Source organism: Heterocephalus glaber, unplaced genomic scaffold (genome assembly GCF_053883595.1).
Source record: "Heterocephalus glaber isolate CG9 unplaced genomic scaffold, H.glaber_assembly_v1.0 deba00001509, whole genome shotgun sequence".
NCBI classification, from domain to species: Eukaryota; Metazoa; Chordata; class Mammalia; order Rodentia; family Bathyergidae; genus Heterocephalus; species Heterocephalus glaber.
Window position 1 is genome coordinate 19,795,594 of NW_028258325.1, and position 27,300 is coordinate 19,822,893.

General features: G+C 44.2%; 1 protein-coding gene across 1 annotated transcript in view; it reads right to left on the reverse strand.

Annotated features, from left to right (window-relative positions):
- The window catches only part of Sel1l3 (SEL1L family member 3), a 101,872-nt gene that overhangs the window by 52,349 nt on the left and 22,223 nt on the right, over positions 1-27,300 (reverse strand). The window contains exons 3-9 of the mRNA XM_004847190.2: positions 24,783-24,909; positions 23,055-23,176; positions 22,246-22,361; positions 18,832-18,890; positions 9,964-10,096; positions 8,217-8,349; positions 6,477-6,617 (exon numbers count right to left, since the gene is read on the reverse strand). Of these exons, the coding sequence (XP_004847247.1) occupies positions 6,477-6,617; positions 8,217-8,349; positions 9,964-10,096; positions 18,832-18,890; positions 22,246-22,361; positions 23,055-23,176; positions 24,783-24,909 (831 nt within the window). The remainder of the gene's footprint in view (positions 1-6,476; positions 6,618-8,216; positions 8,350-9,963; positions 10,097-18,831; positions 18,891-22,245; positions 22,362-23,054; positions 23,177-24,782; positions 24,910-27,300) is intronic.

The window sequence follows — 27,300 nt, forward strand, 5'->3', positions numbered from 1 at the left end:
CATGAAGTTCTGGCTCAAGGGTCTCCTGGTGGATGCTACCCCAGAGCCTAGATAGGGACGCAGCAGCGTGGGAGAATTCCCAGGCCAAGCAAGGTGATCAGGAAACAGCTCTGGCTCTGGAATGCCAGGGCCAGGGAGGGTCTGGGGACGCATCTGTCGGCCCTGTAGCTGGCACCAGAGAGCACTGCCATCTTTAATTCAAAGGCTCACAGACTCTGGGAGGTGAGGGACACTTTTCACTATACATCAGCATGAGAGAGTGGTGGGAAGGGCCGCAGTCTGTGCCAGGTTAGTGCATCAACTGTCAACACTTAACAAGCCTCCTCTTCCACCCCGGGGGCGCTTGGCACCGAGCTGTGTGTGGGCTGGTCCCAACTGCCCCAGGACCTAGCACAGTGCTGGGGATACCCAAAACCTGGATTTGAAACTGAGTTCACATGTGCCTTGGGCTGTTTTCACCTGTATCTCAGCCACCAGATTACAGATAACAGAAGAGCAAGCCCGAGAGCGCTAATTTGCTGGAATTCCTTTGTAAGTGGGTGTGCACAGACCAGAGAAGGGTTCTGGGCTGCTTTTGTGCAGTGGAAAGCTAGCAAACAGGATGCTGCTGGACCTGGGAAACAACTATGTGGACAGAGCTAGAACCTCAGCTCTTGTAAAGGCACAGGCTCAGGAGGAGTGGGAGAAAGGAGAAAAACGTACAAAGATGAGAATAAGCCCAGTGTACTCGAAGAGTCTGGAGGGGAGCCACAGCTTGGTTAGTGCAGACCTTGAACCTTTGTCCCTGGAAGTCACATCCCTCATCCCTTCATGATTCACTGACCCCACCAAGAAAGTTTGAGTATAGTATGCACAATGAGCTCCTTATTCATTTGGAGCGCGTTTGGTTGCTCTATAGTCATTAAGGTGAGGGCCGGCTTTCTGCCTAGGCAATCTTCCTGTCTGAGGACTCTACACACTGGTGTGGAAGCAACTGGACAAATCGACTGCCATAATGTGGGAAGATGTCATTGGAGAGGGGATTCCTACAAAAGGGCGAGAGGGAATGGGGGAAGGAGCCGTGGGCCTGGGATATAGGAGAGAGGATGCGAGAGGCGTATCAGGGTTGAGACACGCAGGAAGCTTGCCTGCCAGGTAAGCAGGGGAGTGAAGTAGGGGTGGTGTGGTCTTTAAAGAGCATGTGTCACAGAGGTGCTGCGCAGGGTCACAAGGACGAAGGATCGACTCAACAAGCATCTGACGACGCATGCCCAGTGCTCTTGCAGGGTCTGCGGACACTTGGGGACACAAGCTAGACACTTCTGCTTGCAGCTGAGTGAGTGACAGAGACACACACAGGATCCCACAGGGCTAAGGCAAGGCAGATCCTGCCTACATGGTGCCTTTCTGTCCAGGAAGCTCTTTCATAGACAGAGCCTTGCATTCTAATCCCTAGGAAAACAGACTCTCCCCATTATATAAACTGCTGCACAAAAATAAACTACCCCTCATGCCTATGAAGACAGCTACTATTAAAAACAAAGAAAGAAAATAACAAATGTTGATGAGAATGTGGAGAAATGGGAACCCTGGCTCACTGTTGGTGGGAATTGCAAGCCGTGCAGCTGCTATGGAAACGGAATGGAGGTTCCTCCAAACAATTAAACCCAGAATCACCATATAACCCAGCAATTCTGCTTCTGGATATGTGTCCAACAGAACTGAAAGCAAATACCTTTGAAGATATTTGCTATGTTCGCAGCGGCATTATTCACAATAGCCAACAGGTGGAGGCAGCCCAAGTGTCCCTGAAGAACAGATAAACAAAATGGGGTCCACACATACAAAGAAACATCGTTCAGGATGAAAAAGGAAGGAGGGCCGAGGATTTACCTCAGTGGTTGTGCTGGCTGCCTCGAAAGTACAAGGACCTGAGTTCAATCCCCAGTACCAAAAAAAAAAAAAAGGAAGGAGATTCTGACACACGCTCTACCATGAATGAGGACACTCTTTAATGAAACTAGCCAGTCACAGGAAGATAAAACCTGATAATCCCGTGTTCATGAGGTCTCTGAAGTAGTCAAACTCCCAGAACAGGATGGTGGCTTTTGGGGGTTGGGAAGAGGAGGAAATTGGGACTTTTGAAGCTAGAGTGGAATTTCAGTTTTTCAAGATGCTCATGGTACTGGAGGTCTGCGGCACAGCAATGTGAATATACTTAACGCTACTGAACTACATAGTTCAAATGGGTAGGAGGGGAAATTGTATCTTATGTGTATTTGGCCACAATTAAAAATTAATACAAAATGGCAAAGAGGACAGATGTAAACGTGTGGCCATTGTCTTCTGCCTTAGATAGTGCCTTTCTGGCCCCGCCACACGAGGACTTGGTGGCTCTGTGCACTTCCCACCTGGTAATGAACCTGAGCTCCCCCTCCCCACAGAGCTCCCTTCTCTCCTCTGAGTAGCTGTTGGCTTGGACCAGAGCAGAGTCCTGGGGGAATCACTCTCAAGTCTGGTGCCGCAGAGGGAAAGGGTGACTCGCCTCACAGCGGAATCAGAAAGGGCAGGGCATCTTCTCAGACCATCGCGGCTGTTACAAAATCCAGGAAAAATTATCTCACAAGTTAACTGTCCAGGGAAACTAAGGGGGCTGATGTGCTTCTTGATGCTTGGCCTGAATAACTCTTGTTCAAAATACAGCCTTTGTTCATTCTTTGTTCTATCCTGGCTCATGGGGTGGGGGCTCTCAGTCCATAACCATTTAGTGAATGAATGAATGAACGAACAAATGACACGCAAGTGACAAGAACACACTACTGAGTTAAACATCTCATCTCTGGTACCACACCTGTTCAGTTCCCACAACAAGAGTTCCAAGCACCAAACATCTCACTCCTGAGTCCATTCGCATCACTTATTTCAGACAGGAAAGATGCAATAGGATGAACATTGTGGTATGTTTTGCATTATTACTATAACAAAACACCCACGGCATGCTGGCTTTACAGAGCAAAGAGGTTTGGTATGGCTCACAGTTCTGGAGGTTCAAGGGCACAGTGCTGGCATCAGCCTGGTTTTGGTGAAGGCCTTATGTCAGGAGCACATTCAAGAAAGAGAGATCTCATCACCACACAGGACCTGGAGAGTGAGTGAGCAGTTGGGCTGACTCTTGAAGCAACCAGATCTCTCCAGAGCTCAGGATCCCACAGAAATGACCTGAATCCTTTCTGAGGCCAGAGTCTCCTCCCATCGGGGCCCGCTTCACCTCCCAACTCACCACACTAGGTTGCAAGGAGACAAACCACAGCCAAACTATCACAAAAAGATGTTCCAGTAAGGTCTGCTCATCAGCAGGAAAACAGACTTCAAACCCAATTCCTCTAAACCAGAGTTGTGCAAAGTGTGCCAGGATGAGTGAGACCCTAACAGCACTATGACCTTGGAAGAAGGGTACTGAGGAGACCAGGAACAGATTGAGTCAGGCCAGTCTTGCTATTATCTTTTCTACAGACCAGAGTAAAGACCTCTTAAAAGTGTAAACATGTCTTTTAACCTCAGTTTACAAAATCAAAGCTTCTGCATATTTATCAGACTTGTTAGGAAGCTGGGTACAATGTATAACACCGATCCCTCTCCTGGGTTAGCTGGAAGATGCTATTATGGCCCCAAGCAAGGGCACCATGCCAGGCAGAGAGATGAATTTGAAGGAGTGTATGCCCTCGCTCTGCAGGAAGCTCCCTGGTCTCTCCATGTAACCTAGAAAAGCTGCAGAATGGAGCCTGGGGCCTGGTTCTGGAGATCCATCCACCACCCTCAGTGCTCCCTTCCCCATCAGAGCAGAGGCAAGCAGGTGGCTGTGTGCTCCAGGGCAACAGAGGCCACGGTCGAAGGGGAGACCCTCAGGATATGCTCCTTCCTGCTGTTTTAATTTGGCCCCAGAAGTACCCAGCTGGCAGGTCTGGTACAAACAGCGGGTCCTAAATCAGCACCTCTGGCTTTAGGACCCCATCCTTCCCACTGATGGGGGCCTCCAAGCATAACCAAGGTCGCTGGAACTCGAAGAAACCAAACAGTTCTGCTGCACTGAGGTCCAGGAAGTCTTCAGACTGGAGTGCTCATGATTTAGTTTTTAATTAGATTCCATTGCCGGGCCTCTGTGGAAAATAAAATAGTCCTAAATTCTTGTAAGCAAGACTTTGAGCTGCAAAAATAACACGAAAACATTCTTATTGAGAGTATTTTCTTAAAAAAGAACGGATTGTGAAAATGATTCACTCCTGCTCCCAACCAGCAAAACTATATTTAAATATGATCTGATCTCAGAGAAACTATCTGGAGGTGGATGTGGTGGCAGCCCATTTAACCTCAACTTCTCAGCACTTTGTTCGAATTTTCCCCTCCTGTGGGTCTGTCTTGGGGGCAGCTCTGCCCTGAATTACCTCAAATTACCTCCACCCAGTCATCAGCACAAAGACATGGACAACAGACTCTCAGCAAGGGGGCACCTGGGGTCCTGGGGCACAGGGAACTCGGCAGGGTCTGGGGACATGGCTGGGAGAAGCAGGGTATGGCTGGGGGCAAAAACTGACCAAGAAGGCAGCTAAGGCGTCCTCCTATGCCCCAACCACAGAATCCCCTGGCTGCTTCTGATGGGCTCCCCAGGTCTGGGGCCGTTGTAAAAATTTCACACTCACATCGACTCTGAATGTGGGCCAGGAGAAGTATCTGCCTATTCTGCAGGTTAGGAAACTGAGGGTCAGAGGAATTAAGACACTTTCCCAAGAGCGCACAGAGAGTGCTAATTAATCTTGGAACCAGGCCACCTGGCTCAAGAGGCCACACTGTCACTTAATACAAAGCGACATGGCCTCCCGGCTCCACAAGGGGCCCACACTCAGCAGTCACAGGTCACTCAGAGCCACCCTCCTCGGCTGCTTTAGCTCTGTCTCCATCACGGGCCACCCAAAGCCGCATGCCTTCTTCCCGCACCATAGCAATGCACTCTCTCTAAGGGCTCCACCGCCTTCTAGTGAACCCCTTCTTTCCCCACTGCAGTCAGCCAAACCTCAAAACCCACCAGCTCACACCTCTTCCTCTATCTAAAGCCCCCCCAGGCCTGGCCTCCTCTAAGACACAGCCAAGAGTCTGCGCAGGCAGCTCGCTCTCCAGGGCTCCTCTGGCCCCTTGAGCCCCTTCTGTACTCCGCGACATCTGGTCGGTCTTATTTCCACCTCTCCACCTCACTGAGCGGTAAACACCACCGGCCCTCTGCGAAGCAGCCCCAACACTGCCTCCTCAAGGCAGAACTGTCCACTCCTTTCTTTGCGCCTTCACTTCCATAGCTTTTATTAAAATGCACCTCAACTTGTCTCCGCTTTCAAGTCTGTCCCTCCAGGGCAGGGACCCTGTGTCATCTCTCCTATCTCTGAAGTCCAGCCCAGGAACTGAGTAGTGGCTCTCAAGGGATTGAAAGAGTGAAAGATGAAACATTTTGGGTGGCTTGTGTTCTTCCAGAACAGGAGCATCACTCTCTGCAAAGAAACTCCTTCTATGCCACTGGGCACTGCCATTCTCAGGAAGTTGGTTTCAACATCACTGGCACTAAAGTGCTGGATCTGGGCCCAGGAGTACGGCAGGTGACACTCACCAGGAGGACAGCTACGTGCACCCCCCTCCTCCGCTTCCCCCGTCTCTGGCCTCGTGTGCTCTTCCTAACAGGCATGTTTTCAAGATCCCTGTGGCTAGACAGTGAGTACTTAATTCATTAAGCAAACTCAGATTGCAGTGAGCACAAAGGGAAGCTGGCAGCATTTGGAAGGGATACACAAATTCCTGAGAGGATGCTTACTGTGCATTTCAAATCAGGAGCCTTGGCCTGGGGGTGCAGCCCAGTGGCAGAGCACTTGCCTAGCTTACAGGAGGCCCTGGGTTCGATCCCCAGCACTATGAATAAAAATTATACACAAACCAGGAGTTCCAACTTAAAATGCCTAAGGCCCTGAGAGGTCAGATCCACATAGGTAGGAAGCAGGAAGTGAGAAACAGGAATCGGACTGTGGATGGAGAGAATGTGCCTGGACCTGAACCTCACCTCCAGGATCTGTGCCCGTGGGAATAGAGGAACAGGACTTTGGATTTTTCAAGAGACTTTCAAGGTAATTAAATTCTTTTTAAGTACACAACAAGGTATTTTGCAAACCACCTGCCTTTGGGAATCAGAACCACTGAGCACTGTCCATTTGAGGCTTTGGCTTTAGATAAAGAATTACTTGAGCAATTCCTAAATTTAAGGTTTTGTATTGAGCGCTGGAAATGTGCACAGATATATTGAGCCTTGTGGACATACAAGGGCAGAATTTAAATGCGAAACTAAGCTAGAACACTGGGGTTAAAAATAACATCGAGGCATAAATCACCGAAGAGGGTGAGCAAGACAGAGAAAAGCAGGGACCCTTTCTAATGGGCACCCAAAGTCAAAGCAAAGGCTCAATTACCGGTCAGCGAATCCATCTCCAGCAAGGCCTGGAGCAAGCTGGGATGCTTGTCTTTCAGCTCCTTCTCCCAGGGGAAGGCTCTGCACGTCGAGGGTCTCCCATACCTGCGCCTGAAGTCCAGGTAGGAGTTTCGGAGGTCGCCTGCACAGAAGCACAGACACCAGACCCTTAGGCGAGGCAAAGTCCCCACCCCTCCAAAGCCCCTCTTCCTGCAGGGACCCAGGGATGACAGGTCAGACCTAACTCCACTGGATGTTGGCTGGGTCCCTCAGGAATCTGAAATTGGCCCTGGTGCCTTGGCCTTGAGGTCATCATTGGGAGCTGAGGCCAGGGGCAACAGGCCAAAGCCATGGGTGGCTGCTGGCTAATTCTGGGGAAATGAGCAGCTGGCCTCTGCCCTGTCCCTGGGAGGCTGATATCTAGGTCACTTGCTTGGCACATGAGTTGAAGAGCAAAGGCCAAGAAACCCCAGTGAAGAGAGGGAGGCAAGGTGACCAAAGGTATTCGGAAAGTCCCTAAGGCCACCAAGCAGATCGGCAGACAAGGCTGCCTCCCAACTTAGGGTGTCTCTCCTAATTACGAAAGTTACCAGGATCAGTTTCTCTCCTGCTCGGGATACTCGGACAGCACTGTATTTTTCAGATGGCGCAGCGGTCAGAGCAGCAGCTGAGGGCCAGGACAGACTACCCTTGAGTGAAAGTGCAGAACTGCTGCCCTCTGCATTCACCTGCAACCACCTCTGGTCATGATGTGAGCTGGGTGGGACATGATTGCGACACATACATTCGCTGCAGCCTGGAATGGGAAGTCCTGCTCTGAGGATGGGGAGATATGCAGGCAGGGCTGAAATTCTCGATTCACTCTGGCTGATGGCAAAGGCCCCACAGGAATTTCTCTTCCAGAAGGAACATATGTGACTGGCTCCAGTGCCACCATATCAAACAAGGAGATTTGGAGCAAAGAGAAGTTTATCGGTGCCAATGCCAAGCAGCAGCACTGGGAGACGAGACAGGACCATGTTTCAGAACTCGACAGTGGGGATGGAGTAAAACAAGGTCCATGTACGTATGAGCCCGCATAAAAGCAGGCTCTCTGAAATCCATTCCTTCGGAGCAATCTGCCGAGGTCTTCCAGGAGTCAATTTCAAGGATTTAAAAAAATAAAGCTGAGCCCCAAACAACAAAGTCATTGTTCAACAATTCTGAAAGCTAATATTCAGATATTAATGGCCCAAGTCAAGAGGACACGGATGGGGAAACATTCCTAACGATTAATTTATCTTCCAGTTCATTTTGATTTTCTTAGATTTTTCCAATTTCATTTTGATTCCTCATGGATAGGAATAATGCCACACAAGGCTCAAGACACTCTGTCACTTGTATTTTTTTTTTTTGGTACCAGGGATCGAACTCAGGACCTTGCGCTTGTGAGGCAGGCGAGTGCCACTGAGCTAAATCCCCAGCCCAGTCACTTGTATTTTTAAACGTGATTAGGTGTGGTGAGAGCTAGGAGGCGTGTTTCAGTTCTGGGCTGTTTGTTGGTGGTAGGGTTTCTGGGAATTCGGGTGGACTGTACACTTTCATTCACATCCACCCGTGAAGGGCTCAATGTCACACTCGTCCCCATTGGGTTTTGAGTCGTCAGTCACACACACTCCACTTCAGTCTCCTCGGGAGACGCCATGCTCAGCAATACAGACGCACTGAGCTTCAGATGGCACCCAAGACACCCCATACTCACATGCTTCCTGCCCCTCGCCCTCGAGCTGTCCCGCGGATGCATACACGGATATTATCTCTTGAACCTCAGCACACCGCTCATAATATAACTCAATTTGTTCAGCAAGTTGCTTTTCAAGAAAAGGATTAAGGATCTACAAGAAAGCAAGAAAATCAAATAAACAACTGTCATCAAATAGCCATTGATTGACCTCTCTGAGGACGCATCTGGGTTGACTTCATTCTCCCATGAATCATCAGGTGGTGTGTTTGTTCGCCTTGGATCTGTGCACTAAGGTTGTGTAGTATTAATTCAGGGATACTACCTCCACTTTCTTAGTGCAGCATCTTTTTCTCCGCAGTGCTTCTAAAATGGAGACCAGACCTCTACCTTGTCCTTTTCCCTGGCTGTCGCTGTCCCTAGACCGCCAATTCTCACTCGGGAAAGCCAACTCCGGCCAGGTTGTGCCTGCTGCCTGGGACCCCTCCTCCCATTTCCTTCTGCTCTGATCAGAGGGCTCCTACTCAACCTCCAAGAGCTGCATGGAAAGCCGCTGCTTTGGCACACGCTTCCTACCTACCCCTCCGCCTCCCTCGGGGCAGGTGCACAGGCTGTGGGAATTAAACCGTGTCTTGTATTCTTTTACGATTTATTGATTGAAGACCCAGAAAGAGAGCTCCTCAGGGTCAAGAGATTTATCTTAACTCAATGTGTTTCAAAATGCAGGCCTGGACCCAATAAAGGGCATGAAATTATTTCAGTGGGTTGTGACCAGCAGGTTGGATGGTATTTTTTGTTTTAATAAAGTGGAATACAAAATAATGGAATCCATTGAACATAGCAAGGGTACGTACGCATTCCTGGTAAACTTTTTGTTTCAGTTGTATGTGTGAATATATAAATATGTACTGTGCGTGACACTAATTAGACTATCTTCAAACCACTTCTAAAGCTGCCATTCTAACTTACCTCACCTCAGCACCTAGCAGAGAGTCTGTTGAGTAGTAGGTATTTAGTAAGGATTTACTGCACAAATGAATAAATGGATTTCCTTTTTCCCTTTTCTTAGAGTCCCCTAGGCTATCACCCACGGGGAGGGTCTCCATTTTTCCTAATTACAACTTTGTCTAGTGACTCTTGTTTTTTCCAGAACAAACTCCACAGGGTCCATAGGGTCGGGGAACGGAAGCAGGCTCTTCTTCGTTGTCAGGTGGGTGCTTGGTTCCTGGGGTGCAGGTGCCTGCTGGGACCTGGGCTCCCCTTGCCCTGCTGGAGCAGGCCTGGAGCACCAGGCAGTTCAGGCTCAGCTCGGAACACAAAGCTCTCCGGGCTCTGCACAACCACAGTCAACCCAGCAGGAGCCGAAGGCCAGCTTCTAGAAGGCAGAGCGAACAGAACGGAGATAGATTCTAATTCGCCATCGCCTGATACTTTAAATAACAGCGTAGAGAAAGAAGCTTTACCAAATAACTAAGATTCTCTCCTTTCATTAGCTTAATCACTAGATAGGCAACAGCCTGATAAAAATCTACTCTATAATTAAGCTAGTAGTTATTAAAACAGGGGAAGTAAATGGTTTCCATTTTATGAGTACTAAATGAACCAAACGTTAACAAAAATCTATTATCGCATTGGCTGGGGGGAGCCTCAACATTAATTATGTTCGGTGGCAGGGCTGATGTTTGATCTGGGGAAATCTTTTGTTTACAGAGTTCGGAGCCCCACAGTGGCACAGCCCTCTCCCACTCGTGCCCAGATGCCCGCTCACCTGTGTGGGGTGCAGGCTGTGGAGGCGATAGTACTTCAGGGGTCCAAAGAATCCTTCAATACCTGCCACGTACCTGCTCCCTCCAATAATGAAGTACCCAGCTGTGTCATTGTAATGGAAATCTTCGTAGAAGCTGTAGAAGAATGAAAAAGATTAGGAGAGCCCTAGGCTGCAAACAGACTGCTTAAAAAGATTATTCTTTCTTTGACCCTTCTTGGCTTAACTCAAATGCCACAAATCCTCTCAGGGTTCAGCAGGAAAGACCACCCTGAGGTCAGGCAGCCTGGGAGTAGGGTTCCAGCTGTGCTAGTTACCAGACTGGTAACCTTGGTCTGGTCCCTCAACCTCGCTGAGCGTGTTTTCTTTTGGGAAATGATGGTTCCTCACGAGGCTGTCAGGGTTAGGTAAAGATGTGAAACAACCACCAAAGGCCCAGCCTACAGTAAACAGTCAGGATGCGTTGACTACTGATATTAGTGATATTGCTTCGAATCAATGGACTCATCTGGAATTGTTGGTTAAACTGGAAATAGTTCCCTTTTCAAGGACAAAAACTGTTGAAGGAACACAAAGTGGTGGTGGGGGTGAACTTGAAAGATAGATAGACTATGGAGAAAGATGGAGGTAAATTCAGTTAGGGAGGGGAAGCCACAGCAAGGATAAAGGGCCCTTCCAAAGACAAAAGGGCAGCACAGGTAACGGTCAGATGTCCACACTGCCCGCAAGGCTCTGAAGCACCAGGAAAGAAATGGAGAAAAAGTGGAGTGGTGTGTATGAAACACAAACCAGGTCCTGGCAGCTTTGTTTATATTCACCAAAGACAGGAAACCCAGGTGTTTCTCAGAAAGGTCAGGCCCAGCCACCCTATGAGCTTTATTGGCATGCAGCTTTAAAAAGGGAAGGAGGACCTCAGAGACCCCCACAATATATTAGGTAAACAAATAAAAGACAGAATACAGAGTACAGTTTTTAACCTATGATAGAGAAGAATGGATTTTTTTTTTGGTATTTGCATAAACTGTTAGTACTAGAGATGTTCAAAATATAAGGTGAATGTTTAAAATTTTAAAAATTATTACAGTAATCCATTCAACCTAGCTATTCCCCTTCTGGGTATTTCCCTGAAAGAGTTAAAAACATCATATGACAATGACATATGCATATCTATGTGTATAGCACAACTCATCATAGCTAAATCTTGGAAGTGGCCTATATATCCATCAACAGATAAATGGAAAAAAGAAAATGTGGTATTTATACACAGTGGAGTACTACTCTGCCATAAGAAGGATAAACAAGTCATTAGTAGGAAAATTAATGTTACCTTGAGACCACACTATTAAGTGAAATAAATCAGATAGAGTGGACCCTTGACTTACAAACTCGATTCATTCCCAAAGGCTGATTGTAACTCAAGTTGGTCAGCTGAAGGCTTAGAGTCCCTGCAAAGCCTTCAAAGTCTGTCTCCTGTGTACAGGCAGATCTCAGTGTCCTTAGAGAGACACTGGCCCAGGATTTCTCAATTAACCCCACACGGAAAGGATGCTGTAATGTTCTTTCCAGGACTCTTTAAGGGTTAGATCTAGATCTAAAACCATCTGGAAGCACAAGTGGCTGGCATTCAGGTCTTAACTCAAGACTTTGATCGTAAGTCAAAACTAAAATTTCAGTCATAACCCAAGTTGTTCATATGTCAGGCCTGTCATAACTCGAGGGCCCACTGTACCCAGCTTAAATTTGAGAAACCCAAAGTATAAACAAATTAAAGAGAAAAATAAAAAGTAACAGGGAAACAGATAGAACTTTTTTTTTTAAAGTAGGAAAAATTTATTGAGAGAAAGAAAGCTTCTGTCTAAGAGAGACAGAAGGGGGACCGGAAAGTGGGTTGCCTGAGATAGAACTGTTGCAAAAGGGAAAGGGATGGAGAAATGGCAGGAAGGGTGAGGGAAGGAGAGGTAAAAAGAGAATGAAGATGTGTTACATACATGTACCAACTCCCCACAAAAAATGTAATCTTTACGTACTGTAAACGTGTACTAATAACATTTTTTTAAAATTATCACAGTAAAAGACACATTGCCATCAGTGCCCCTCACAACACTCCCCTTCACAGCGAACACACTTCTTGACAACATCATTCTTGCCACTTGCTGAAGCAGTTCTGGAGGTTCTCTTTCCTGAGTGTCTTTACAAGGTGTGATAAAAAATACACTGCTTGCTATTGCTGAGCACCATCTAATGGAAAGACAGTTCATAAAAGCATTACAGTACATCCTCATCTACTTTATTCACTGGATCTGGCACCATGAAATTTCTGTCTCTTCTCCAAAGACAAACTGGCCATGAAATGTAAACATTTTGAGAAGATTCAGGACATTGAAGCAGCCAACACAGTGCAACTAAAGACATTCATGAAAGAGTTCTTGCAGAACTGCTTCAGAAAGTGCCACGAGTGACGGGATAAGTGTATATGAAGCGGGAGGAGTATTTTGAAGGGGATTAAGGGCAATGTGTCTTTTTCTTTTCTTTTTTTTTTTTGGTACCGGGGATCGAACTCGGAACCTTGCGCTTATGAGGCAGGCAGCGGAACCACTGAGCTAAATCCCCGGCCCCTGGCAATGTGTCTTTTACCGTAATAAATTTTTAAAATTCAAACATTCACCATAATTTTCAATCATACCTTGTAAATACCAGAAACTAATAAAAGTATCTTCCCATGGTGGGGGGGGGGGCAGCAGAGTCGGAAGCCGAAATTTAATTACAATTTCATCTAGCTTTTTTTTTTTTCCTTTCTTCCTTTGTTTAGTTCTGATTTTTAAAACCATATGCAATTGTTACCTGTTTAAAAATTAAGATAGGAATAGGAGGTGTGAGCAGAGCATATGTGAACAGCGGGGGTGAGGGAAGGGTCAAGCCATAGCAAGTGAGAAGCCAGGCAGAGAAGAAAAGGGAATGGAGCGCAGAGAGCAGATGGAAGCACAGAGGAGGGAAACAAAGTGTCAGGCAGGCCGCCAGGAGCCTGGGGAGCCCAGGAAGCCAAGGGTTGGGGTGATCTGAACAGAGTAAGCTACCCCCAGTCGGACCATGGAAGCCAGGCAGCCCATGTCATTCCGGGACCGGGGAGGGAGCCCCAACTCCAGCAGGTACATCTGGCTGGACTGGAAGCAGGGAGGGTAGAGAAATGGACACACTCCAGCCACCGCAACTCACAGCAGCCAGTGAACACTGGCAAATTCATTAGCTTTCTGCAAACACTACCCAAATGGAAAGGAAGCACTCTGTCCCATGGCGTTTGTCTTTTCAGAATCTCAGCCCTGAAAGACTAGGAAAAGATGAAGGATTTTGCCCTTCTTTTCAGAAGAGACCACAAAGTCATTAACTCCTAGAGTATGGACTGAATCTGTTTTTCAAGACCCTGGAAAAACTTGACTATTCCAGCAACTCTCATGAGACTGCCTGGCCTGCGATGGTGGGAAGCACTTTCTTCCAATAGAATCTCTCTTACCTCCACTAACCAAACTCATAGCAACCTGAAGTCCCCGCTCCTTGCAAAACCTACTCCCAGATGCCCGGGACACACTGGGTGCTCCTGACCCCAGGAAATGGTGATGACACCACCTACAGGGATACTGTGAGGGTTCAATAAACTACAGGTTGAAAGTTCCTTGTCCAAAATGCTTGAGACCAGTTTGAGACCCTTCAGATTTTGAAGGTTTTCAGGTTTTGCAATATTTGCAAAGACTTTTACAGATGGTACTTACCTAATCTAAAAGTCTGAAATTAGAAATGCTCTGAAGTCTGAATTTTTTTGAGCACCTAAAATGCTCCAAAATCTGACAGTGTTCAAAAATTGTCAGACTTCACAACATTTTGGATTTCAAATTTTCTGATTAGAAATGCTTAACTTTTAATACATAAACAAAGCTTTTAGAATAGCACTGGGCACACAGTAGGTACCATAACTGTTAGCTACAGTTATTATTATTTGCCCAGTCCTCTGCTGGACTGTAAAAAAATTGGGGGGGGGGGGAGACAGGGTCTCATTATGTAGTCCAGGCTGTCCTTAAACTTACTATGTGGCCCAGGCTGGCCTCAAACTCCTGGGGATGCTCCTGCCTCAGCCTCCCAAGTGTTGGGATTACAGGCGTGTGTCACCACATCTGGACCCCCCTTGGAATTTTGGTCTCATTTTTCAAATTACTCTTAGTAAAAGTAAGATGTGTTTGTTCTCAAGTCAGTCCATGGAAATTATATGGTCACTGTAATGGTGCTATTTACTTAAATATGCAACCCAATAAAAAAAGGACTGGGAAAGAATATTCTTTCTTTAAAAACAATTTTTTCATAAAATTATCAATAAAGAGGTTACTAAAAATGGTTGTAGAATTAAGACAATTGAAAAATGTTGGGAAAATAAATTGAAGAAATCTAGATGGGTTTTGGGCTCAGGTAGTTTCACAAGTGTCTTTGATTTCTTTTGGAACAAATAGAAATTGGATGTTATTCATGCCACAACAACAAAAAAAATCCACAGGGAACTCCAATTTGCAGATCAAAGGAAAAACCTCATCTAGAAAGATAGGCAAATGAATGCACACTTCTACAGATGTCCTCATTTTCTATGGAGGACACAGTCCAAGACCCCCAATGGCTGCCTGATGTCTCAGCTATACTAAATTTTATATACACTATATTTTTCTTATACACACTTATGGTGTGATATGGTTTAATTTGTATAGTAGGCTTACTGAAAGATTAATAGTACCTAATAATAATATAGTACAGTTGCAACAATATATGGCAATAAAAGTTATATGAATATGGTTTCTCTTAAAACATCATATTACTGTACTTACAGTGTGTGTGTGTTTGTGTGTGACATGCTGGGCATTGAACCCAGGGCCTTGCACATGCTAGGTAAGTGCTCTGCCACTGAGCTACATCCTCAGTCCCTGTACTCACTTTCCTGTGACAATGCTGGGGGACATTAAAGACAACACTTTATGGCTTCTCTTTGGCATTTCTGCATACCCAGCATCACAGTTGCTGCTCTTTGGGACCATTATGAAGTAAAATAGGGTTACTTGAACACAAGCACTTCAATCCCTCAATAGTTGGTCTGATAACCAAATTCTAAATACCTAACAGGCAGGTAACACATACCACATGGAAACACTGGACCAAGAGACAAATCACATTGCAGATGGGATGAAGTGGGACAGCATGATTTCATTATGCTACTCAGCACAGCGTGCAGTTTAAAATTTGTTCATTTTGAGAATCTGCCATTTAATATTTTAAGTCCTCAACTGACCATAGTTAAAAAAAAAAAAAGCAAAACCTCAGAAAAAGGGGAACCGTTGTATATTTTTTAATTAATATAAAATGTTTAAGGTAAAGATCTATTAAAAGAATCTCTGCTTTCACTGAATTTTTCAACTGATAATAAATTACTCAGTCCCTATGGCACCAGATTCTAGTTTATTTTTTATTATCAACTGTCAGGACATCTGTCTAGCTTAATCTCAATCTATACCTCTACCTTGATGCTTCCACATTTTCCCCTCTGACATCCTCAATGTCTACACAAAGATCACAAGAGATCCCTTGTACTGTGCATTGCTTGATGGTCATCAATTTCACTGACATAAAAGCTGAGCCAGTCTGTTCCAAAGCCCAAACCCGTCTCTTTGGAAAACCTCAGGTGTGCTGGCAAACTATCTTGACTCTTATCTAGACACAGAGGGCTCTGGTTTATTGCTGCAGAGCACAGTGGCCTGAAAGAATCACCGAGGTTGTTAGGTCAGCATCACTCAAAATGAGGAAACAGCTCCACTCAGTTTAAGGTCTCTCTGCTAGGGGAATTTAGGGCATCCAGAGGCTGCCCCTCACCCCTGATAGTGACTCTCATCTGCAGTGTGATGTCCTCAGGACTTAATCTAAACCCTGACCCTTCTCTCCTTCAGTTGTCCTCTGAAGCTACCCTCTCTGCTGCCTTCCTAGCAATCACCATAATTTATAATTTTAAATTTACTTGTGAATGTACTTATTTAATGTTTCTCTTCTGCTAAATATTTTTTAGCTTCCCGAAGTCAGGGACTGTATTCTTTCTGTTTATCACTATATTCCAAGAATCAAGCATTATGTCTGGCACATTATATATGACCAAGAAATGTCCTGAGTGGATGAATTAATTCAACACTATAGAGGCCTGAGGTGTCACCTGTCACCGCGTATTACTGACAACCTCTCATTTGTACATAGCACTGTGCTCCTTAATTCATGGTCCTCCTATACCATTTTCTCGGGCGATGTTTGCATTGCAAGAATTAACAGAAGGAGGGCCATGAGGCTTTCCTGGAACACCTATAACCAGGAAGGCCAAAGTCTTTGATGCTCTCCAATTGCTTGGCCCACTATGAAAGTGGGGTTCCCTCTAAGAATGAGGTTCCAGGTATCTAACCACAGAGACCCAGGAGAGACCTGCACATCCTGCACAGCCTGGTTCTCCTGGTGGGGGTCCCAAGAGCACAGAGGGACCACTGAGGCAGCGACAAAGCACACCACGTCTGGATGCCACCAGTAGCACTAGGTAAGGAGTCATTTGATGCCTTAACTGGGAATTTGAATTGTTACGCACTCAAAAATCAGTATGGATCCCTGATATTTTATATGATCATATTGATCCTGTCTTTAATTAACATGCGGGTATTTTGTTCATCATGGATTGTTTGCATTCATTTTGATTTTTTAAAAATATCATATGGGCTGGGGATTTAGCTCAGTGGTTTTGCCGCCTGCTGCGCAAGCGCAAGGACCCGAGTTCAATCCCCAGTACCAAAAAAAAAATCTTATGAAGACTTTTTAAAAACCATGATTACTGATGGATTGAACTGTGCCCCCTCCTCATTAATATGTTGAAATCTGAAGCCCTCTACCTAAGACTGTGGCCTTATTTGGAAACAGGGTCATTGCAGATGTAATTAGGTAAGGTGGGGTCAGCATGGAGCAGGTGGGTTCCTAATCCACACAGATAGTGTCCTTCACCATAGGGGACATTCAGACACAGGCATGCACACAGGGAGAACAGCTTGCGAAGGTGGAGTTACACTCCCTAAGCCAGGAGCTGTTGGAAGTCCAGAGAATGGCCAGACAGATCCTTCCCTGGCGCCTGCAGAGAGACGCGGCCCTGCCCAGATGGTGACCTTGGGCCTCTAGAACTGAGAAGATGGAGCTCTGCTGTGAAACAGTTTGGTACTTGGTTCCAGCAGCTCACGCCTGACTTTTGGCCCCTCCCCGATTCTTATGCTCAAGGCATGTCCCTCCCGAGCCTCACCCAGGTCTGGCTGAGATCCCACGAGGACCTCTAGGTACAACTCACTCATGCGGTGAGGTTCAAAGAAAAGGAAGCCCTTACGCAGAAAAGGAAAAGGAGCTGGTGACAGTCAGCTGTCAGAATTGTCCTAAGTTGGGGTGAGTGACAGAGAAGAAGGAGAAAGCCTCTATTTTAGACATCATGACCTGAAACACAAACCAGCCCCTCATATCTTAAGCTCACTTCACAGAACACAGCGCTCCAGAGGAGCCCCAGAAGGTCTGTTTCTTCAAATAACCCTGAACTTCTGTCTTCTTGAACGTGTCATAGAAGCCCCATGGCCACTGTCAGAGAAGAGAAAATTGCTATCTGTTCAATGCTTTCGGCTGGCACGGATCCACCTTGGTACACTTTCATTCTCGTGCTCCATCCTTTGCCTCATTCCCTAGGCCTCGATATAGCTATTAAGTCACTGCCTGACCTTCTCTTTGCAGGGTAAGTAATACTTCCTTAGCCTTTCTCTAAAACGCTAATCCTTTAATCCAGCCATGAAACCAAGAATTGTTCTAGGTGCCCAGAGCCTACAATCAGTTTGATTTAAATGTAGTAAACAGGAATGGCTTTTAAGAAGGGAAACAGAACACGATTCCGTTCCAGTCTCCACCCTCCCTGCTCTCATTTCCTTAATAATCAGTTTCCAAGAGAACTGGTGTTGTGTGAGGAGCGATACCGTGGGCCTGTCTGGAGAGACATCATTCTGCCTGCTGTGGGGAAATGACTGAAGACCAAAGCAATAAACCACCTCCTTAGTGCCTGGCTGTCTTGACACATGTTTTTTTTAAATTATACATTACAAAACTGGTAATTTTTACCTCTGATCTTTACACTTGTTCTTAAATATTCAATTATACATATATTAACCAGCTATGCTGGGGTATCTCAAATTCCTAATGAAGGTTGCTTTATTTTGGTTCTGGCCCCATAAAACCCACTATCATATTTGGATATAGGAGCAAATTAAAAAATTATGAAACACAGTTGTCAGTTTCTGTAGCTCTTGTAGAGAATGGTTACATAAGGATGAAAAGTTACACCGATATCAATAGCTGCATACATTTCCAATCTAGATTACAAACATAAATATGAAGACTGTCTGCTTTTATGCTTTATACTAAGCCAAAGTTACCAACCAGTCTCAATAAGCAGCATTAATACTTTTGATTTACTTTTTTCTGAATCCTTCACAGAAGATAATTTTCAAAGAAAATGAATTATGAAGGGCCATGAAAAAGAGAATTTACAATGAGATGTGAAGAGAGGACTAGTTTTCCTTGCTTAGTCACAAAAAAGCTTGTGGGGGAAATCAGAAGAGTTTGTGCATGGTAAAAGAAAAAAGAAAAAGTATAAAGACTAGCTACAGGGCAGAGAGCGGTCCATGCTTGGGAAAGCTCATCAAGGAGATGCGGAATAACATTAAGGCTGTACCCTAAAGTGTGACAGTTCCTTAACCCTCATCCAGCCAAATTTAGCATGGAAAGAAAAATAGCACTTACCTGATGGTCTGATTACGGTAGCTTTTCAAATCCTGTCCAATGCTGGTGGTTACTACTATCTGTGTTGGAAGAGATACAAGGGTGAGTTATGTCTCAACCCTTCACATGATAAATATAGTCTTTGGCATAAATCACATACTCAGAAACTGTGCTGGATAGTCTTCACCTGATCGATCACTTTGTGTAAAAATAAATTTAACAGTTTACCAGCCACGTGCATATTTTAAGACTTAATAACTTTAGTGTATTAGTCACTGTTCTATCACTGGGAAAAAATACCCACTATCTGAAGCTCAAAGGAGGAGAGATTTAATTTGGCTTATTGTTCAGGGGATCCTGGAGGTTCAGTCTATAGTCAGCTGGTTCCAAGGCAGAAGCATCATGGTGGAAAAGGCCTGGGCAGAAGAAAGCTGCTCACTTCACGGCAGCCAGGAAGCAGAGAGAAAAGGAGGAGCTAGGGAGGTAGACAGACCTTCCAAATGTCCAGTCCCTGTGACATACCTCTTCCAATCAGCCCCTTCCACTCAGCCAGGAACTCATCACCGAACTCGCTGATGAGTAAAGGTAGCACCCCTTGATCCAATCACCTTCCAAAAGGCCCACCCCTGAACACATGAGACTTTTAGGGGACATTTTAGATCTAAACCATTAACATTTAGCTCCCACAAATGACTGGAAGTGGTTAAAAATATCTACAATGCAGTTTCTGCAAGTGGGCTTCAGATGCTTCCAAATTCCAAGCCAACGTTCATTTGACATGTTTATGTTTACAAGCTTGTTGCACAAAAAGATAAGGAAATGTGTACAATTCCACAAAGCATTTCTGAAATTTTACTCTGATTTCAAGAAAGCCTGGAGGGAAAACAAGATGGTGTCTTGTGTTCTTCATGCTCTGCTGCTCCCACCTCCCCTTCCCTAAGCCACAAGAATCATCAGTCATTTCAAAAGACAGTGTTTTTGTCATGAATGTTGTTAACTGTCTCATATGGGTTCTTCTTGTGTTTTGGACTGCAGCATGAGTCCCTGGACTTAAGGGCCACTTTTACCCTCTCAACACTTCCACAGAAAGTGTTTAGCAAAACTGTGTTAGCATCAGAAAGGCAAGGAAACAACATTTACAGAAGACAGACTAACTCATTAAAAACTAACCCAGGGGGCTGGGGATTTAGCTCAGTGGTTCCGCCGCCTGCCTCGCAAGTGCAAGGTCCTGAGTTTGATCCCTGGTACCAAAAAAAAACCCAACCCAGCTCCACCGTATAGCGTATGGGTTCAGAAAAGAAAATGATTCAATCTAGCTATTTCCATGAGTCAATCATTTACTTTAAAGTGACTTGTCCATTTGGTAAAAACAGACAGCATGGCAGTCCCCCTGGAGGTGGATTTTGTGCGGAAAATCATTAATAATGGTTTGGACCAATGTGTCTGAGGGAGGCTTAAATGAGACAGAAAGACGATGGTCAAAGTCTATTCACACTAAAAAATAATCTTTCTTTCTCTTCATCTTTCTGGCCTTCCTATTTTTCTCCTACTCAATCCACCATGTACTCTGCCTTTAAATTAATCTCTTTAAAGAATTTTCATTTGTCTGTTCAAAAATCTTCCATGATACCCCATTGCCTTCATGTTGAAATCCAAATTCTTTGATATTCAACATTCTGCACGTGCTAGCTCTAAAGATGTACTTTTTCTTCTATTCTTTTTTCTTTCTAGTTTTCCACAGTCTGCAAATTTCTTCTACTCCATTTGCTATGGTTTGAATGTGTCCCCCCAAAATGCACGTGTTGGGAACTTAATCCGTGAATGCATATGTTGATGATATGTGGAGGTGTGACCTTTGGGAGGTGATTAGCACTACCAGAGGTCATGACTTTGGGATCCCCAGGATGGCATTGTGGCTTTTTACAAGGTAGAGAGCCCTAAGCTAGCAGTCTCTTGCTATGTGATGCCTTCGCCATGATATGACACAGCAAGAAGGCTCTCATGAGATGTGGGTTTTTCCACCCTCTAGAACTATAAGAAATGAACCTTTTTTCGTTACAGATTATCCAGTCTCAAGTAATCCACTGCAGCAACATAAAATGGACTACGACATCAGCCTAGTTCATCTCTTAACCCCCAACCCATGCTAAAATGTTCCCTCCTCTCTTCCCCATCTAAATTCTGCCCAAACATGAAAACTTTCTCCACGAAACCTTTCGTAAGCATCGCAGCATGAAATGTTGTCTCCCTTCTAGAAATCAATGTGAATCATTTGGCAATTAAGCCTGCTTTATGACTTCTCTTCACGTGCTTAATGTGACTTCCATAAATAGTCTATAAGCAACTGGAGCCTAATGCCTTACATACAGCAGGTGCAAAATAAGATCTGTGAATATGCTCTAATGATCGGAGCCTGTCTCGGTGACACAGAGCAGTGAGCTGACCTCCTCCTCAGGAGAAAGCAGCAGCCAAGCTCGGTGCCATCATGAGCCTCACATACATGGGAAGCAGAGATGTGGCCCACAGGTATCATCTAACATTTCTAAGGATACAAACAAACATGGAAAAGCTCCCAGCTAACATTTTGCAGAGTCTCCTTACCAAGGCAGCAAGAATTGACCTGATTTATTTTCTCTTCAGGAAAAGGAAACGTGATCAACCTAAACATCAAGGGAAGACTGTGTATTATCTAATGAACAAGACAAACAAAACGCCTCTTCCAGTTTTGTTACAGGAAAGGCACAAATCAATAAGAAAAGCTTATGGGAAAATAAAGTAAGCAGAAAAAGGTAGTATACTCGCATTGTGTGTATGGAGAAATGGAACTGTCTTCAATTATAACAACAGATTTGCCATAATCCATAAAATCTGTGTTATGAGAGTTTGAAACAGTTATGTGCAATGTTTTACGTACAAAGTAGATAAAGACTTTTCATCCCACCAGAATTATCACTTATGTTTGCTGTTTATTATGAGTGCATTTAATGCCAAACACAGCAATTGTTTCAACTGCCAAGCAGAGTCAACCCATTTCTTAGCTGAACTAGCCAATAAATTTCCTCTTTAAAAAAAAAAGTTGTAGATCTGATAATATGCCATACAAACCAGCCAAGGCTGTTTTAGCATTTATCTCTACAAAGCCCATCTCCCTGAGGGAAAAGGACTGAATTGCTCAGATAATTGTGCCCATAGAGCTGGCTATATTATTTACTCATTCACAATATACTCCAAAGGAAGCACTTTAAAAGTTAATTAAATGGGATGAGATTCTTACGATTTAAACTTTCATCTATAAAAGTTTGATTTAGTAAGTACAGAGTTGCAAAGAGTCTATCATTTACCACAAATTTGCTTGCAGATTTTGTTGCTGGCATAACAGCCATGCTTAACCTTAAGTGAAAAAATGAAAATGATTCACAGATGAAATGCAGATACCTGGCCTCCATTAAAAGAGACATCAAGCCGAAACCACTCCTTCAGAGGCACAGTGAATTTAGTTTTTACAGCAAGGTCTTCTCCTTGGACAAGATGCATTTGAATATGCAAATGGCCTAAAAGGAAAATTAAACCACATGAAAATGATTAAAAAAATACCAAGGAGTAAATAAAGTAGATGTACTTTTTCAACAATTTCAACTACAAGACTAAATCACATAAAAACCAAGGCGAAATCAAAAAATACATTTATAAATGCATTTCTTTGGAAATAAGACATTTATTTTAAGATTCTAGGGGAAAAAGTTTAATTTGAAACTCACATTTGGCTCCCTGTGGTCTTTCTTGCATAAACAACTTCCAATTTCTGTTTTTCCCAAATAGGAAAAAAAAATGAGCATGCACAAGCACGTGCGTGCGTACACACGCACAGAGGCACACATAGCTTGTAACACAATCAGAGGCTGAGACCCATCTAGATTTATTTTCCCAACTTTTTACAGTGTCTTGATTCTACAACCTCTCTTTAACCTCTCTTTACTGCATCTACCTAAACTAATCAACTTGTTTTTACAGAAAAAATAAGTTCTTTCATCCCCACTCCTACTTTACTTTATCACATATTTAAGTAAATGGCATGATTACAATGACCCTACAGTTGCCACAGACTAGTTTGAGAATAAACGTGTCTTAGTCTTGTTGAGCTGCCACACTGGCAATATCTTTCTTATTCTAGAGCGATGTATTTGGCAATAGACAGAACATAAGAAAATTACCATATCACTTTAAAGGTTCCGTTTCATACTCACCTTCCTCAGTAAGAAATACAGAAGGTGTGCCGTACATCTCATTAGAATCAACAAAGTACAGAATCCCACAGAGATTTGCCTTGCAATAATGGAGTAAATAAAGCCACAATGAAACAGTAAACCTAAAGGAGGGAGGGAGAAAAAAAATTCTGCAGATTGATATCATCCAAGAACATGTAATTATAGTTAACAATGTCCAAGTAAATTGCTTTCTTTCCAATGAAGGGATGAATTTGCCTTAGTGTTCATCATGGGAGATCAGCTTGCAAAGCCTGATTCTTGAGACAAAGGATATAGTTATAGTAACTGCAAAGATGAGAGTTAAGCTTCATTGTACCAAAGCAGCAGACGTTCTACCTTGCACCAAAAACTGACTTGGTGCCTCTGAGAATCTCCAAAGGCTTCTAAAGGCAGATGTAGAATAAAAATCTGGATTTTAATAAGAGATGATTTGATAAGGAGCTATTCAAATACCTATGATTAAAAGAAAAAAACATAATTAGGGTTTTTTGAATAATTTTGCTTCTTTCAAAAATAAAAAGCCCTAAGGTAGAAAAATGTAATAATCTGCCAATGACATCACTATGTGATAAGTAGGACACGCATACAGTATTTTAATACTTATATCAGGTTGTTCACTATCACAGTTCTGGCTGACTGATATGAAACAATTAATCTAATTATTCTATTCCTGGACTTATGGCTATTTTAGTTGAAAAAAATTGTACAACTGTGATTTGCAGAGTGAGGATAAAATAATAGTGACCAACTTCACTAAGACACATTTAGCCAAGCTATATGATCCATCAATCAGAAAATACTTGCTGAACACCTGCTTGATGCCATGTGTTGTAACAGTGACCAGCAGCTCGCGATGAGCTGGGAATGAGTGCACCCCGCACATGAAACAGGACTCAAGGTCAAAGAAATGCCTTGAGTTGTCTCCATTCACCCCCATGACCAACTCTCAGCTTGAGTTAAAGAGGCAGTGGCCCTGGGTTCTTTGGGGGACATATCTGAACCAGCCCTTTCGAATATTCTGGGCTTTATAATCTGGCCTCAAAATCAGTGGCAGGATATGCAAGCAGATGGTGTCACACAGCTCCCTTCTGACCCACCCAGCACAGCAAGCTCATGAAGATAAGTTATTACAAGGAAGCTTAGCAAGAACATACGCTCGGTAAAGTGACTCAAGATCTCTCTACCGCCAGGAGCATGGGAAGAATTAAATCACTCTGCTAAATCCATCTGATCTGAGGTGAACTAGGAACCATGTGTAGCATCTTCAATCCAGCAGGAGGAAAAAATAGCTGTATGTGGATTGTGCTGAAATCAATGGAGGAGATCAGAAGTTGTGAGATTTTAAGCAGCTCATCCAATCTTCCAGGACAAAAGAAGCGAAGCCAAAGCTGCAGTCTGTGCTGGTTCTGGCTGACAGCCCCTGGAACTGCAAGACCTGGGGCTTCCACACCTTGCTGCCACCCGAGACGTGCCTGGGACCAACATCTGAAGATTCGGGCAGATGGATAGATAGTTCCCAGGTGCACAAATAATTCAAGCACACTTTGGATTCCAGCCCTTAAATTCTGTCTAAGCCATGTAGACCTTAACATCTGTGCAAAGCACCTTAGGAAGGTGAGGCCTCAGACAGAGTTCTTCAAAGAGCCCACTCCAGCCCTCAGATAACACGAGTATCGCCCCTCAGCCCCTGCATGTGCCCACTCTTACACTGGGTAATCCGTCCGCTGGAATCGAGTGGCCTCCAGCTCTCGGTTCTGAAACCTCAGGAGCTTCTTCATGATGCCCGTGTTTTCGCCACTGGAGGCATAGAGAAAGTCGAGGAAGGCAACCACATCTGCAAAAAGCAAAACAGCCACCTTTCCATTACCTCCAGAAAAGCACTCCTTCCCCAGCCACGCTTCCTGGCACCCTCTGCCCAGCTCTAATCAAACATTTAAATGCAACAGCCTAAAGATATGAGCAAACATTCATGGAACACTGAATGTATGCCCAGCACCATGCTAAGCACTTTACTGAGACTCTCTCCACTCATTTTTAAAACCCTATAAAGGAGATTCTATAAAATAGTCTCATTCTACAGGTGGAAAGCTCAAGGCTAAGTTCAGAAAGTTCAGGAGTGGTAAAGCCAAATTTCAGGTTTCTAACTCAGGCTCAACCATTTTATGTACTGCCTTCTTAATATTAAGAAGAACATTTTGAATTTGGGCTGCAAAGATGGGTTAACACTACCTTAGCATTCATGATGATTCAGACACTGCTGTAAACAATTTAAATAAATTAGTTCACATAATCTTCGTATTTTAATCCTCATTCTACAGAGGGAGAAACAGAGGCACAGTTGCACAAATAGTAACCAACATAGAGTATACGCAGGGCAACATGCTAAGAACAACACAAGGATAATTTCACTAAAGTTCACAATAAACTATAAAGTGAATGCTTTTATTATGCCTATGCAACAGATGAAAAATTGAGCCTTACAAAAGGTTAAATAAGAAGAAGGGGATAGCTGGGTATGGTGGCACACCCTTGTAAACCTAGCACTGAGGAAGGCTGAGGCGGAAGATCACAAGTTCAAATCCTCCCTAGGCAACTTTGTGAGGCCTTATCTCAAAAATAAAAAAACAAAATAAAAAGTAAAGGGATGTAGCTTGGTGGCAGAGCACTCCGGGGCTCGATCCCTAGCACTGTCAGAAACAAAGAACAAAAGTGGAGCTGGGAGTTTGCTCAAGCAATTTGGTTTCAGAATTCATGCTGTTAAAACTGCACTGTTTGTTGTTTTTCTTTGTGTGTTATGGGCTTTCCATGTAACTCGACACATGACCCTACACAAAATTACTAATTATACCCCTTAAAAGTGGGGAGGGGTCCCCTTTATTTCACAAACATGGGAGAATTCTTTTCTGTGGCTCCAGAAAACATGGGGATGTTGAATCATCCCTGGGGGAAAAAAATAAGGCGCTTAGTGCAATGTGTCTGGAATGCCACTCTGCGTTTCCCTGACTTCTGCCAAGTCAAGGGACATGACGTGCATACCCGGACTGGACTGCGGAGAAGTGTTATCTCAGGGACACTGGACACTGGAAAATCGCAGAGATCTGCCTTCTTGGCCACATGCTAAGTCAATTATTCCTTTGAATGCTGGCCATGCAATGGAACAAAGCAAGCTAAGGGTGCCACTGTTTTCAGAACCCAATCTACAAAACCCCTCTCCATGCAGAACAGAGCGCTGTGGACAGGAGATGAGCTGAAGTCTAGCCGGCCACCCCTCTACACTCAAGTACTTTCTCAGGAATGCTCGTCCAGCCTGTCGCCACCGGGCCTCCAGAGCGGTGCTGTTGTTGAGTGTGGAGCCTTTGCAGACCCTCCAAGGATTATTTCTGGACCCCGATGTGCCTCCCAATTAACCATATCCTCCACTGCTCATACCTCTTAGTAAGTCTTAATAAATCTACCTCTTACAAGCTGCCTCTGAGTATTTCTTCGATATCTCAACAACCTACTCTACTACCGTAACACAGCTGAGCTGCGAACAACACAGATGTCCATAACAAATCTTAAAGGGAAAACTGAGTTATTTCAGTTCTACGTGGAATACTGCTTTCAACACAACAAGATCTAATTTTCTGTTTTCCACAATTCTCTCACCAGAAAAGAGAGCTCATTTACCCCAAGAGGAGAATATGGATACTTTCCTCTTTCTTAAAATGTACCTTAGCTTAAACCCCCATGATTAAATAGTGGAAACAGTCTATTTCCAGGGACTTCTTGGAGACAGAAGAGCTGGCATCTGTGAGAGTCACCTATTGGCACAAATTACGGGAGCATCATCCTGAAATGCCAAGCATTCTGGATCTCATTTCCCAAAAGGAAACAAAAAGTTCCACTGAGTAGAGAAGCACCTTCGGTTTAGAAAAATTTGAAAACCATAAGAGCGGATTTTAGAATTTCAGGCGTATGAGTGTGTATGTGTATTTAGTAGGATTAAATAAGCCAATCTCCCCCCAGTACCCTTACCTGGAAGTGCATTTGGACACCAAAAGGTGAGGTTATCAGTTTCACCAGAAACACTTACCTCTCCTTTCCCTCCATTTTTGTTTTGTTTTGTTTTTGCAGTTTGAGCTCAATTTGGGCACAGTGGACTTGTTGGTCCACTTTAAGGGTGAAAACGGGGAATCAAAATGAAAATAATATTTCAAAGTTATCTTTGGAATCTGAGGAAAAA